Here is a 14,410-nt window from a genome sequence, read left to right as displayed (position 1 = left end):
TTTTGTTTCTGATATGAGAATGTATTTTTAAAAATAATAATTTCCCTTTCTATATGAAACTCCATACTGACTTTGATACTGGTGATGTTTTTCCTTAAGACTAATCTCATGTAGTTCAAAAACAATTGCAACCAAGTCTGGTTGATTTAAACTGGTACAAACTACTGATATAAACCAGGTAAAACGCGTAAGTGAGAACAGGCCCTGCATTGTTGGCAGCACAGGTAAATATAGCTCAGAAACTTATTTGTGGAGTTACATAGTTTGCAGTAAGTCAAGTACATCAAAAGATTAATACCTGTCACATATCAATGCTGAGGAAATGGTACTTTGTTGATTATAAATCACAATTGAAGGACTTTTGGGTGCAGCTCATCAAACACTGACCTAGGAAACAATTTTCTTCTGGCATATTTTTTCTCCTCAGTAGTCTACAAAGGCAGTTGGGTAATTTTTGCCGTTTCTGTATGAAAAAATACTTATCCTTTAATCCTTAAATCACAACAATTGACTATAACTTCATGTCAAAAGCAGCCAAAAAAAGTACAAAATAGGGATTAGCAAGAGTATTTTTAGATTAAAATTACTAGAGTTGGAAAGAAATGGCACATAATCTCAGCACCTTCACAAGCACTGTAGCAAGCTGAAGAGGATTTGTTCTCTTTCATTTGAAGACTGATAGCGTAACTTAAAAGGGAGAGAAGCTATTATTCTAACAGGGAGGATTTCACAATAATCATAATCCATAACTGTACATAAATTTAATTGCAAGTTCATTCTTTTTTGTCTGATATCTTTTAATCATCAATGCTATACAATACTTCCGCTTGAACTAGCAAAGCACATGGGAAAGAAAGTTAAACCCATCATTTTGGTCATAAATTAGGACACTTGTACAGCTGCAGCAATTGCTTTTATTTCTAAATATTAAAACAAATGACTACTCTTGTTTCACCTTGAGGCACAAGATTCTCATCGTTTAGTTTGTGATATAATTCACATGAGTGAACATAGGGTTCCAGTGGAACACAAAAAATAATTCCTCTTCATTCCCTCCCTGAAGTACTCAAGCTGGTTGCATGGCCACATTTGTAGCATGAAGTCTGGGACTCGGTTTGAATATTTGAAAGAAAAAACAACCCTCAGCTGCTGATATACAGCTCGCTTTTGAAAGAAGTGAGTATTAGTTTCAGATCCTAATACTTGATATATTTCTTAAATCTTGCCTGGAGCTGTGTATGACAGGTATGATTCACAGTAAATGGCAACTACTGTCTACGCTTCCCTTTTTAGAACATACACAAATATATTTGTTAATGTTTATATAAGCACGATGTAAGTGTGTCTGATTTACCGTACCAGTATCTACAGCTGTAGACCATCTGTTCTACTCAACAGCATTTAAATGACCTTTGGGGAGTACAATGTAGATCCCATTATCCCATTAGCAACAAGGTGCAGCTTTGGGCAATAGCAGAAATGTTCGTTTATTTATATGCACAATGATTTATTTTTTTGGCTCAACTACTTTTACAGCTTCACCAAGTTACAGAAGAGTCAATACCTGACTTAATGACTCTGACAAACTAAGTAATACATTGTACATATTCATTGCTAGAGAAAGAAAAATGCTGGGTTTATTTTTGTGACCTTTAGATTCAGAGAACTGGCTAAAATCAATTTATAGTTCAAAGAGATTGGATGCTACCTACACTAAGCAGTAAAATTGCTTCCGCTTTGATAGTGTGTATTAAAATATAACAGCAAGGTAATGGTCATTGTTTTGGATACAGAATGGGGAGTGAAGGTGGGTTTGTCAAGGATAGGAGGTTGGGGAACAATCTGACAGGTTTCAAGCCAGTCTGTCTTTGAATACTTTAGAAAAAGATTTAGAAGAAAACCAAGGAATCTGACATAGTAACTACTGTTACTAAGGAATAAACATGAGTTCTCTTGGCAAATCACTCTATGCACTAAAAAGGGGACAACCATCCAGACTGTCCCTAGAGAACCATACATTGAATTATGAGAATTTCATTGAGAGAGAGCAGGATCGGATGACTGATGAGTGGTTGCTATGCTATTGCCACTTTCTGCCTGAGGTCAGGACCCAGCTTTTCTCTTATCACAGCAGAAGACCTCTTCTAATGATCATTCCTCAGAGATTAATGGGACCAGCTGAGCTTCAGAGCTCCCTAAGGAAGATTATTGCTCAGGCCACGAACGATACTATTGAAATGCTTTAATTATCTGTTGCCTTTAGTTGTTAGCATAGTTGTTCTTACATGACACTTTGTTTATCATCATCTTCACATGTCACCTTGGAGAACAGCTGCCTTGCAGCAAAAGAACGAGGAAAGAAGGAAAGCAGAATGATACTGGCATGTGTCATGTTCTGATCTTACTGAGGAGGAAACGTGTTTTGAAATCCTATGCCAGTGCTGTGGCAGAAATACAGGTGTGGTGATTCATACCATCTCGGAAGTCCTGTTGTGAAGAATTCTCCCTAGTGGCAAATGAGGTGGTTAATCTATTGAATTTTGACTCAATGAGCCAGGTATTCCTGAAATAAGACCTGCTAGCTGCTCGTCAGCTAAGAGTGAAAGAAAAAAGCCTTCAGTGTTTGATTACAAAGTACGTTGTATTGTAATGCCATACTAGTTCAGACTTTCTTACAGCCTTTGTTTGCAAAACCTTTTTAAAATTCTAAAAATTAGAAAGTACCTGGTCTGGGGACTTTAGTACAGATTCGGCCATTTCCAAAAAACCCTGCTGGACATCGGCCGCAGACATATCCGATGTAAGGGGGTTTCCGATCAAAACATAACACCCCAGGAAAACATGGCCTGTTGGCACAGGTAGTAATATGTGACAGTGGTGCTGCATGGCCTAAAAAAGAAGGAAGTTCAAGCATATTTATTTATAATTTCTCAAATGAAATGCATATATAAAATTAATCCGTGACTGCCTGAGCCCAGCTAAAGCTTTATAACTGCTTTTCTTCTTTTAAAGTCTAATTAATGCAAAATGTTCCCAAACCTTGAGCCAAACATGAGAATGTCCTGTAGGCACAGTGTAAGAGAACAGCTGTTTCTCATTAAAGCAAGATTTATTAGTCTGCTAATTACATGTTTTCAAGTTTATTACTCAAAGTTGTTTGGCATTTATCATGGATAATATAGAAACTGTAATTTTCAGCATAAGTGAGAGATTAACTGAATGAGAAACTGTATTATTCAGACATCCTTTTGGTCTGTTATAATGGGAAGGTAATCATCAAACCTTATAGCACATATAATCTACCTCTAAAAATACACTGTCCAGTACATATGTCTTTGATCTAGAAATCATCCTTAATGTGGCAAACCTTGTAGGACAGGAGACTACTTTATCTTAGAACTACATGCAAAATTTAACACTCCAGTAGTATATAATATTTTATCACTTATGATGTCACTGAATAGCAAGTGTATATGAACTGCCTGTGAAGTATCTAATAGTGTCAAGACAGAGAACAGATGATGAATAAAATCTTGATGATGGTTGTAGATCTTTTTTAATTGCCTCCAGTGAGGTCTCCATCACGATTCTCAAGTATTTTCAGCATTATTCTCTCACCTTGCCTACAACATTATGATGGATATCTGTAAGAGGCAAGTTCTGGTTAGGTGTTGGCTGGCCTGGTACAGATGTACAAAAGAAGGTGAGAAAAAAAAATCTTTTCTTTTACATGTGGCCCTACACAACAGGTATGTCCAGCTTCAGTTCTTCTGCTCACCGCTTTCACTAGAAAATCAACTAAAAATGCAATACCCTTTAGAACTGGGCTGACTTAAGCAGCATGTAGGTGCACACCCCTGTTAGAGAGCGCTGCAGTGCTCCGCATCTGGGAAAAGCGGCTGCCACAGTCAAGTTCATACTTCGAGAGCTGATCTTCGCTTATGCTGAAAACTCAGTCTTAATTCGGCAGCTGCCTGTCAAACGCTGAAATAAAATGTCAGTGTCACTTGGCGATGGCAAGTTGGCATAAGCTGTCATTCTTATCATCTTGCTTTCCTGTGATCACTAAGATTTGGAGTGATTTTGTTCTACCTCACTCAGAACCGATGTGATTTCTAGTTAAGCCTGACCACTCTGATTGCTATTGCTGTAATGGCTCTCTTCCCATGTAAAATTGTTTAGCAGCAATCCAGTCTGATGTATTGAGGCGGTTTTTGATTTTTTAACTCTATCTTTCTGTGCTGTATTAGAAACGGCTAGTTTATGTTTACTGTTAAGATGACAAAATGGATGATTTCTGAAAATGTAAACTGCAGCAACTGAAAAAGATTTCATATCCTTGTATACCTACCATGTCTATCACTTATGTTAAAATTCTTAGTTACAGGAGAATCCTTTGCCTCCACAGGTTGCAGTAACTGCTTAACCTCGGTCTTGTTCAGATCACCTTTGCTATTGCCTTTTTCAATGCTTAAAGCTTTTGTAACATCAGCAGCAAGCACAGCTGTGAAAAGAAAGCATGGAGACAAGGAAACAAGGTGTTAGAGCTTAGCTGTGATTGATGATAAAAAGCAACAGTAACAGCAAATCAGATAACCTGACAAGTTTATTCTGGAAGCCAACCATCAAGCGAATAAAGGCAAATCAGGTGAGTCAGCTGCTGACATGCAGCAAAGCTTCATCACAAATATAGAAAAAATTACCATGCCCAAACTCACTGAACTTTGCTTACCTGAGAGACATACTTAATATGCACAGTGACCTTTTATTGAGCTAAGGGCAGTAAGAAGGCCTCAGGTCCCCATGTATTAGACAGCATTGTTACTTGGATGAAGATGCTACACTACACACTGGGACCTGTCTGATTCCTGCCTCTCCTTGAAAGCTTCTTTCCGAAACTATGTTGTGCGTGTTTGTTGGCTGTGGTTAGTTCAGCTGCAAACTTCGTATGTGTCAAAATACCCGTACAAAGTATACATGGATGTAAAGAGGAAAACTGGTGGAGGCTCTAAAAATACTGATTTCTGCATAATTTTAAGATAATTTCTTGAATGAATTAGGGATTGTAAAGTTTACATGCATATATGTTGTGAGCTAAGCAACCCTGCCCTGGGTCTCTTGGATATTCTATACTCTTAATAAAGCCTGAGACTATGACTCTTTATATATATTAAATAATGCAGTGAGCTACAGCCCACTCTAACAGCTATAAAGTTACTTCAGTTTTCTCCTCCTTCCTCACAGAAGCCTTTATACTAGGTATAGGTAGGTATAGGTATACTAGGTAGAGGTATGTATGTTAAGTCTGTATATCAGAACCTCAAAGAATGATTTCGATCCTATTTTGGGTGGACAAGGAAGACCTCATGTATATTCCTTTTAATAACTGTGCATTTCAGACATAGAGATATCTTTCTGTAATTAAAAAAATGCAAATGAAGAAATAACTTTCCTGATATATTTCAAAAAGGGCGTTATTTTGTATAGCCTTCCTTCATTGGTCAAATTAACTACAAAAATATGCATTAGTGAAACAGGTGCAAAATCACTTTGAAATAACCAATGTGGCCAAATAATACAGCAAAAACCCCCATTCTGCCCAGACATTTGGCAATATGATTGAAGGGATATTTGGTAAACCTGGCAAAGGCAGTCCTGCTGGTGCCAGGATCCTGCAGTTACAACTGAGCCTTTCTACATCAGAATATTTTTTTTTCTTTTTGGTAGTCAATATGAGGAAAAGTTAATACCTTCACAGTTAATATCTGTATCTTTTGCTTCTCGTATTTCTTTGGAAACACCACCAAACAAACAAACAAATGGGAAACACTTCAAGTGTTGATTTCTCTCCTTCCAGCCAACTAAATGTTATTTTAGAGAAGATTTGTGTGTATAAGGCTGAAACAGTGTGTGAGTAGGTCACATCTTGTGCACTGGGAAGGTCTGAGCAGAATACAAAGTCACCGTAGTCTCCTTGCTAAAGAGTCTGTTGCCCCCAAAACAACTACTGAGCAGGTGTCAAATTGTTCCTAGCCCCTTCCTTCACTAGTTGGGATCTCTGGCATGACTTTATGAGCGTGAGCTCAGCAGCTGTGGGCTGCATCCTCTAACAAAAGCACACCTTGAAAATGGAGGTGAAAGGATGTGAAGGATTTGCACATGGACCTTCTTCCCCTTGCCCTGCACCCTGCTTACACAGCATTCGCCCAAAAGAAAAGTAATCCTGGGGGTGCTTCCCCAAGTACTTGTTACTGGACGGTATATTTAGGAGTGAAATAATGGAGAACAGGGGGAATGTCCTTGGCAAATTATCTAGCTGGCATCTGGAAAATACTTTTTTGTATGCTACGGTGTTCATTCTAATCAAAGTGAAACTCAACTGCAGTGAAAAATAGCAAACAGAGACCAATTTGCAATTATCCATATTAATATAACATGACAACAGTCTGCTTTGTATATTTAAAGGTCCGTACTTGAAGCAAGTGGCAAAGTACTCAATTAAGGATAATAGTAGTAGAATTGAACCCATTTTTTTCCCCATCTATTAAAATAAATCATGCAAAACGCTTACATTTGCAAGTTTTACCATTTCCCTCCATCCCACTGGGGCAAATTCCACATGCATATGATCCAAAGGTATTCATACAAGACACTCCAGGAAAACAAAGCCTCTCTTCACATTCATTCCTGTCTTCCTGACAGGTAAGCCCTGTGGCAAAACAAAGGGGAGGTTAATCATCAGGAAAGATTCCCTGCTTATTCCTCATCTCAAATGTTGAAGCAGACTAAGGCTTACTTCTCAGCTGTAAACGCATTACAGGGTACGTTGCTCATGTTTGAGCCAAATTCCCCACTGTCTCACTTAAACCTGCTTTTATCACACTGTTTATTGCTGTCGTTACTGGTACCAGAAGTGCTGAATTTGAGACTACTGCTCGTAGAAAACTGTGCATGTTCAATAAATTATTTCCCCTGCATTTCACATCTTTGCTTCTGCTTTTTTTGTCTTGTTTATGTGAGATCTTTGGCATATACGGAAGAAGCCAATGAATGTCACCATTTTGGCTTTAGGGTATGAAGAACTGTGTACTGACCTATTGTGCTTTTCGTTTCTATGTGAACCTCACATAACTAATAGCTTATCGTGAACCAACCTGATAGAGTCTGGCTGAAGGTAAACCTTACAAAATGATGAGATCTTTTAGAAAACAATTTTTTCTATTTAAAATTAAAATTTGAAGAAACATTCTGAAAATGTCTCTGAGCCACAGTGCTGGTGTACAGAAGATAAGCTGCTATAGGATTTGAACCCAAAACAACATGTCTTGGCTATTGCTGATTTTGGAAATGGTGTTTTAAAAATCCCTTGAAGCACCTGATACTCAAATTCACAACTCTGGGTGATTTAACAGATACCTATAGGGGAAGGTGACCTGCAAGTTAAAATTACTATCTATCTGAAAAGCAAATGATGCAGAATAATCACATATAATGTTGTTAAAAACTCCCTCAGGCTTCAGATATGTGTGCTACTGTCCCTGTGCACTTGACAAAACTTGCTTGGCTGTTGCTGGTTACCAGAATATGCAGCCCTGATAGCAGGTCGTAAACTAGCCCATATCACTTCTATTAAGGCATGCCCTTTGTCCCTTGTAGGAATACCCAAGGAGATTGGGACACCTTCTCAAGAGTCCAGGTGCCTGCTTCAAGACATACCACAAGGTACAGAAAGGCTTGTTGCGTATCAGATAGCCAGCTTTATGATGAAAGAAGATTTAAGGATAAAAGAATATTTTCACAAAAGAAATTTGTCACAGTGGAACAAATTACAGGATGATAAAACCAGAACATTATTATTCATCTCCTACAACATAATCTCTCATTGCTTCAGCATTTCAGATAGCTTCCACTACTCCTTTCAAGTTAGAACAGCATCTTCATGTAAAAAACTCAAATTGAAGTCTCTCTTGATTGAGCTGTCTAAAAAAGTTAGTGACATCACCTTCTCATGCCTGCTTTGTCTTGTGGGAAAAGAAAACCAGTAACACAAAAGCCACGTCACTTTTCTGGTGCCATCTCAAGCTAAGCTGTTCTGGTTTTGCATGCTGCTTTCTTCTTTCATGTAAGTTGGACATCACATATTATTGCAGGGCTTCTTAACTTACTTTTTTTCCTCCCTTGTTACATTTTGGATTACTATTTCTATTGTATAATTTAATTAGCACATTTGTAACATCAGGCTGCTTTTTTCTGTTACAGCTTTCTGATGACACATTGGAAAACTATTAGACAACACATTCTGGAAAATATTGAATGAGTTACCCTCTGATTAGATTAGTAATTATTTTCTTTCTCTGAGTATCATATAAAGACTAAGCATGATACCATAGACAATGAAAGTAGGAATGAAGTTCCCAGTTTCAGTAAGAACAGACACGTCTCCCGCAGTCCCCTCTCCTCCCTCCTACATACTCAATGTTTGCTGCAAAGGGCTGGTTTTAAACTCTCAAAGATGAGACAATTGCAAAAAGCAAAGGAGCACTGTAAGTAAACAGCTAAATCTTAAAACTCAGTCACTTGACTGATTTTTGTAATGTAAAGGTGGAACTATGGAAGCATTTCTCACTCAGAGAGATTTGATTTTTAAACAGCATCTGATCAATTTGGGCATACTGATAATCAATCTGAGTTTAATGACAAATGTTTGCAAAGTCTGAAACTTGGCTGAAGGTTGCTGAAAAAGCAGCAGAAATGGACAGAAACCTGCAACAAGAAGTGTCAATTATTCAGTTTGCACGACCTCCAGTGCACTGCAACACAAGGGACTCTCAATTCTCTTGGCACTGCTACAGTACAAACAAAAATAATAGGAATAAAAGATCTTCAGTTTGCAAGGTTGAAATGTCTGTTTCTGTGCCAGCTCTATTTCTCCAACCCTGCATGGGAAATTGGCTGAGAAGATAAAATCCTTTTATGCCTTGAGAGGAGCTGACCAGTTACAGATGCAGAGAAAGACTTTTTGACCGTGTTCACATCAAGTTGACTCTAAAGGAACAGGCAATCTCATTTAGGGACTCTGGTTATTACAAACCATGTACAAATCTTGGGGTTTTCTTCAGTTTCATGAAAAGTAAAATGAAATTATAGTTCTACCTTCTCCCCCATCCCCCAATTTTATATTAATCAATTGTACATGGGGAAAGAAAAAATGGTTTTGTGATTGAGATGCAGTTTTCAAGGATGAGTTCTGCTCTCAGGTGGGTGGTGTTCTTGCTTTCAGTGGCCAAAAGAAGAAACAACTGGAATTCTTGTTATCTTGTTAACAATGTCGAAGATAAATGAATGAGATTTGAACACTCAGTGAGATAAAGGCATATAAGTCTCTGCAGAAGTTTAAAGTAGTAATAATTCTGGAGTCATCCTTCTCTCAGATTTTCCAATGGCTTCTCTCCCTGCCTTGTTCCTATTCCTACATTACACCCTAACATTGCCTGAGACACGCTGATGCACTTGAATTGCTACCGCTCAGCAACACACTGTTCCCTCTGCTGCTGCTTCTCTTGTAATGGTGTTTGGGAAGCTCTCAAAAGAGTTAACTTTTTGTTTCTACTACCTGTTCACTATCATTTGTAAAGATTTGACGGTGAAGTGGTGCTGTCACTTGAGCAGCATAGCATTGCCTTCTCATTAGATTATTGATGGTTTTCTGGGGAATTGAGACATAAACACAGCATCAAGGATGAGCTTTTATTGTTGTCACAGAACCTGCCCTGAAGTAAAATCATCTACTTCCCAGCTGGCTTTCAGCTCCACTTGCTTATAATTTTTCACCCGCTATTAAAACTTTGAGTTGTATTCCTGTTTCACTCAATCATGTATTTTTTTTCTGTTGTTGCTGGTGTTTTAGCATTTTTGGCCAGGGAAGTACAGCAAAACCAAGGCACATTTATTTAACCTGGCAAGAATTAAGGGTTCAGGAAAACCTAGTGTTTCTCTGGCCATCAAGGTGTCCTATGCCCTTATCTCTAGAGTCAGCTGTATGTTGCTTTCAAGCATGTTATTTTTAAGTGTTGAATATTTCACTCTTTACTGTTTGCGTAAGAATGAGAACTACATTTCAGAATAAGTTCCATGTGAATTTATAAACAATGCATGGTAATTATGGCAGACTATTTTATGTGGAATAATAGAGCTTGATTTCACTCCATCTATGTGCAATACTGCATAAAATGAGAAGGGCAACAGTGTGAAATTGGTGGAGAAGATCAAACAACAGGAGCAGATCCACTGATGTTATTAACTCATAGAATTATATCGCTTTTTATTAATTTAATCCACCTCCTTACAGGAAATGAAGAATTGTTCTCATTGTATATTTCCAAGCGTTTAACCAAATACAGCCAAAAACGTTTCCAAATTTCCCTGCGCTCATGGGAACATTATTTCCAGGGGATTCAAAACATTCTGCATACGTTTGTTCAGTTTGGGGATTTTTATATTTTGATCAAACTTTCATTTTCTAACTTTATTCTCCATGCTTAGGCTTGTGTGTTCTTGCATCAGTAGAGTTTTGGTGGCATAAACACTTTGGATAGCAGCAAGCTTTGGCTATTTGGCAGCATTACCTGGAGTCAATACTATCTAGGCATCAGACATCTTTTAGGGCATTTTTCTGAACTTCCACTTCTGAATGGTTTTTATTGTTCATTTCTGCTGGAATTTTACGGTTAATGAAATCTGGACTTGCAGTCCCACATGACCAAAACGAAGAAGGTTTCATAAACTGCTGAAAGGCAGAAAGGGTACCTTACTGCCTGGATGACCCCATTGAGTAAAATTTGTTCATTGCTTTTGTTTAAAATTGAGTTTCTTGTATATATACACACTGTAAGCAGTAATAATTATGTGCATTTGGAGTTACTTCTACTCAATTTTTCAAACCTATAGCACTGCACAGCAGCCAATATTATGGGTGGCATGAATTCATTCACACTTTCATATGCGAACAGAGTAGGGTTTGTGACAGGTTCGAGGACAGAAATCTGGGCTCAGCTTAAGGTGGTATTTTCTTACTCTGCTTTTGAAATGGTTCTGATCCAAGAGATGTTTTAATGCAGTTTCAGTTAGCACCTTTCCCTTGCGGGAGACTAATTTGACTCTGACAAGAATGGATAGCAACACAATGTCTTTACTTTCCAATGGCTGCGCAGAGACCTGGATGAGTGAGTGGCTGTTATTTTAACTGGCCCTTTGTCTGCAAAGCTAAGCAAGAGCCAGGTTTAGAAATCCTCACTCAGCCCAGCCAAGCTCCAGACGCTTAATGCAGCAGAGTCTAATGGCTGGCTCTGCCAGTTCCAGTGTGTAGAGCATGGGGGAGTCGTTGTCCACGTGCTGTCACAAGTGCTTTTTCACATGTGTGGATCGTTCACAGATGTCCTGAGTGCAGTGAAGCTGCTACAAATTGCATGATAGGTACCAATATGTTCTCTCCTCATCTGCATTGTCTATTAGATGCTTCTCTTTCTCCTCACATTTCAGGTTTTTCTGTTTGCACTGTAGGTCTTGCATCCACCTTTTTGGCCTCACTGCATTTGTTCTCCAACTCCTCCTCTTCAGCTTTTCATTCTGCTTTTCTAAAAGAATCTTTTTTTGGTGCAGTGATGATCCCTCTTCTCTGCATCTCTTAAAATCATATTGTGGCCACCCTGAACAGTTTAAAAACTTAGATTTTGTTCCATCAGCATGTCTGACAATGGGCTTGTGGTTTTCTAATGCTTAAATTTAATAAAGCTTCAACTTGGGCTAAAGAACAATTTATTTTTGCATGTTTTCCATATCTACTTCTCCTTCCTAGATCTAGAAAAATCATTCACTCCCAGTTCTTTCATTGGCTTAATTTAGTAAAATCCTGTGGAGAGCAAAAGGGTCCTGGATCTTTGCCTTTTCCCTCTTCCACTCAGTTTTCTCCTAGCTCATCGCATGGATTGACAAATCCATGGGAAATAAGCAGGTGGAAACTGAGATCAGGGAGGTTCACAGCCTCCTTGAGGGATCACTTCAGGACCACAGAGCTTTAGGTCATTCTTTCTTCCTTGAGCATGGATAATTAGATAGCTGGTTTTGCACATTTTCTCTCTGTCTAAAGCTAAGTCATGGGAGCAGAAGAGGAGACTTATGTAGTCCATTTGACAGATGCTTGTGGTCATGCTGCCCTCAAAAAATCCTGTAGCACAACATATCTCTAGTTAAATCAGAGAGGGAAACAGTGTGGTGTTACCTCCCAAACCAGGGGGACATTTACAAAAGTAGCTATCCACACCGTCCACGCATGTTCCGCTGCCACAGGGGTTTGATTTGCAGTCATTAATATCTTCCTGGCAAAATTCTCCACCAAATCCATTTGGACATAAGCACAGGTGTTCACCAAGGCCTGGGGGGAATTTAATATTGGTAACACACGTTCCACCATTGATGCAGCTGCAGGGCTTCACTCCAACCTGAGGAAGGCAAAAGGGAGTTGTGGTGAGATTCCTCCAAATAAGCACAGCTGAGAGGTATATTGTTACCCTTTAGGAAGGGACAGATTTGCAGTGCAACCATGTTATCTAGTGTTATGAAAACTTACTTCTGACCAAATTCCTTTCTCTAGATAGACGGCCTCATATTCAGCATACTTATTTATTTGACTGAAAGCTTAACTTTAAAGGGATTTTTTTCATCATTTAGGGGCACATTCTAACTTCTTATAAGAAAAAAATATTATTTGCTATAACAGCAGTTTTTACGTAGTATCTGAGGGCAGAATTTGTTCCTTAGTCTTCAAAGAACAAATGAAAAATCTTTTCTCTTTGCCTGCCTGCCCTCCTTACTGTTTCACATTACAAATGGCTCCCAGGCAGGAACATGATTGTGGAATTCCTTATCTGGTCTCTCCCTTCAGGAAAGAGAGGTCCATAGTTTTATTGTACATATGTACAAGAACAGCATTTCAACAGATTCAAACCTCTCTATTGTCTCACTTGGTTAAACATAGGTCTAGTTTGAAATGTTTCTGTTTAAAACCGTATCTAGACTCCAGTTTTCCCTTTGCTGTGTGGGTTCAGCAGATTGGTATTTTTGATGATAGTGGTTTGAATGAGTAAAAATTGGAATCTTTAGGAAAAAAATCTTTCCTTCACAAAACTGTTCTTATGTCAAGAGTCTGCATGCCACTTTATTAGCTCATCCTATCACAGGATTAATGTTAGACTATACAATAAAGACAAAGCAATGCACAAGCTCTGCCAAGAGACTTAAAGAGTGGAGTAATGACATAAGAGCAAGACACCCTCTAAAAATATCATTGAGAATTAGTTATAATCTCCCTTTTATAGCTAAAACTTGGTCTTTTATGTTATATGCTTTTTTCTGTGATCCAAATGCAGAATGTGAATTTTAAAGCAGATTAATGAACCATTAAAAGGCTCTGCAAGAGTGTTCTTTCAAACAGCAATCAATAGCACTCTTTCTTGTCCCTTGTATATATAGTTTCTATGTTCTCGGGGATATTTATTCCATTAATTGATCATTATTGCTGTGCTGGATAATATACACTTATGAGGAAATAGCTGAAGTCTTAGTTTTCAAGACAGTAACAAATTATTAGCTATAATGACAATTGCACCAAAGCACTGACATGATAAACAGGTTTGTTTTGTTTTTCCTTTAAAGTGTTCATTTCCTTACCTCAATAGAGTATCTGCTCTGTGCATTGCATTCATCCGACACAGTGAATTCAAAGGTCTGCGTTTCTTCTGAATCAACTTTCCAGATAAGAAGGCCAGCAGGAGAGAGCCTGGCATCCTGTGGCCCAGCCTCTAAGATGAATAGTACAGCTGACCCTTCTGGATCCACTGCTATTAACTGGTAAACAAAATTCTCACCAATAAATGTCAGCAGCTGGCTGGAGGGGGCCTGGAACACAGGAGGCAGGTTGTCTAAACAGCAAAAATGAAACCATGATTACATAAATTCCAGTTTCTCCCATGTAAAGATTCACAGCGTGGGGCTTTGTAGGAGTTCTCTCAAAGAAAAAGGTACAGAACGTACCCTGAGAATGACGGACGAAGCGACTTAGATGTTAGAGGTAGCAAATGGCTTTAGCAAAAAGTATTCCTTTTTCCTCCTATTTTTTTCATGCCCCATACTGAACTTTTCTCCCATACTGAACTTTGACTACTTTTGATGTGTTATCTGATACATGGGAGATCAGACATGACTTCTATAACCTCCCACCAATCCCCCAGTTCTTACTAAAACTTTAATTAGTTGTATTTCTAATACTTATATATATATATTTATTCTGTCTACCACACTATCTATCTATCCATTTAAATACAAGCAAACTAAATTTCAAAATGATGAATGACAA

The 14,410-nt window shown here is 38.3% G+C and overlaps 1 protein-coding gene across 1 annotated transcript in view; it reads right to left on the bottom strand.

Moving 5' to 3' along the window:
* The window catches only part of LOC132317401 (von Willebrand factor D and EGF domain-containing protein-like), a 174,184-nt gene that overhangs the window by 50,787 nt on the left and 108,987 nt on the right, over positions 1-14,410 (bottom strand). The window contains exons 16-20 of the mRNA XM_059820504.1: positions 13,726-13,976; positions 12,278-12,497; positions 6,572-6,709; positions 4,352-4,504; positions 2,725-2,889 (exon numbers count right to left, since the gene is read on the bottom strand). Coding sequence (XP_059676487.1) covers positions 2,725-2,889; positions 4,352-4,504; positions 6,572-6,709; positions 12,278-12,497; positions 13,726-13,976 — 927 coding nt within the window. The remainder of the gene's footprint in view (positions 1-2,724; positions 2,890-4,351; positions 4,505-6,571; positions 6,710-12,277; positions 12,498-13,725; positions 13,977-14,410) is intronic.

This window comes from Gavia stellata, chromosome 8 (genome assembly GCF_030936135.1).
Source record: "Gavia stellata isolate bGavSte3 chromosome 8, bGavSte3.hap2, whole genome shotgun sequence".
NCBI classification, from domain to species: Eukaryota; Metazoa; Chordata; class Aves; order Gaviiformes; family Gaviidae; genus Gavia; species Gavia stellata.
Note: the sequence above shows the minus strand (reverse complement) of the source record. Positions and strands in the feature narration are given on the sequence as shown.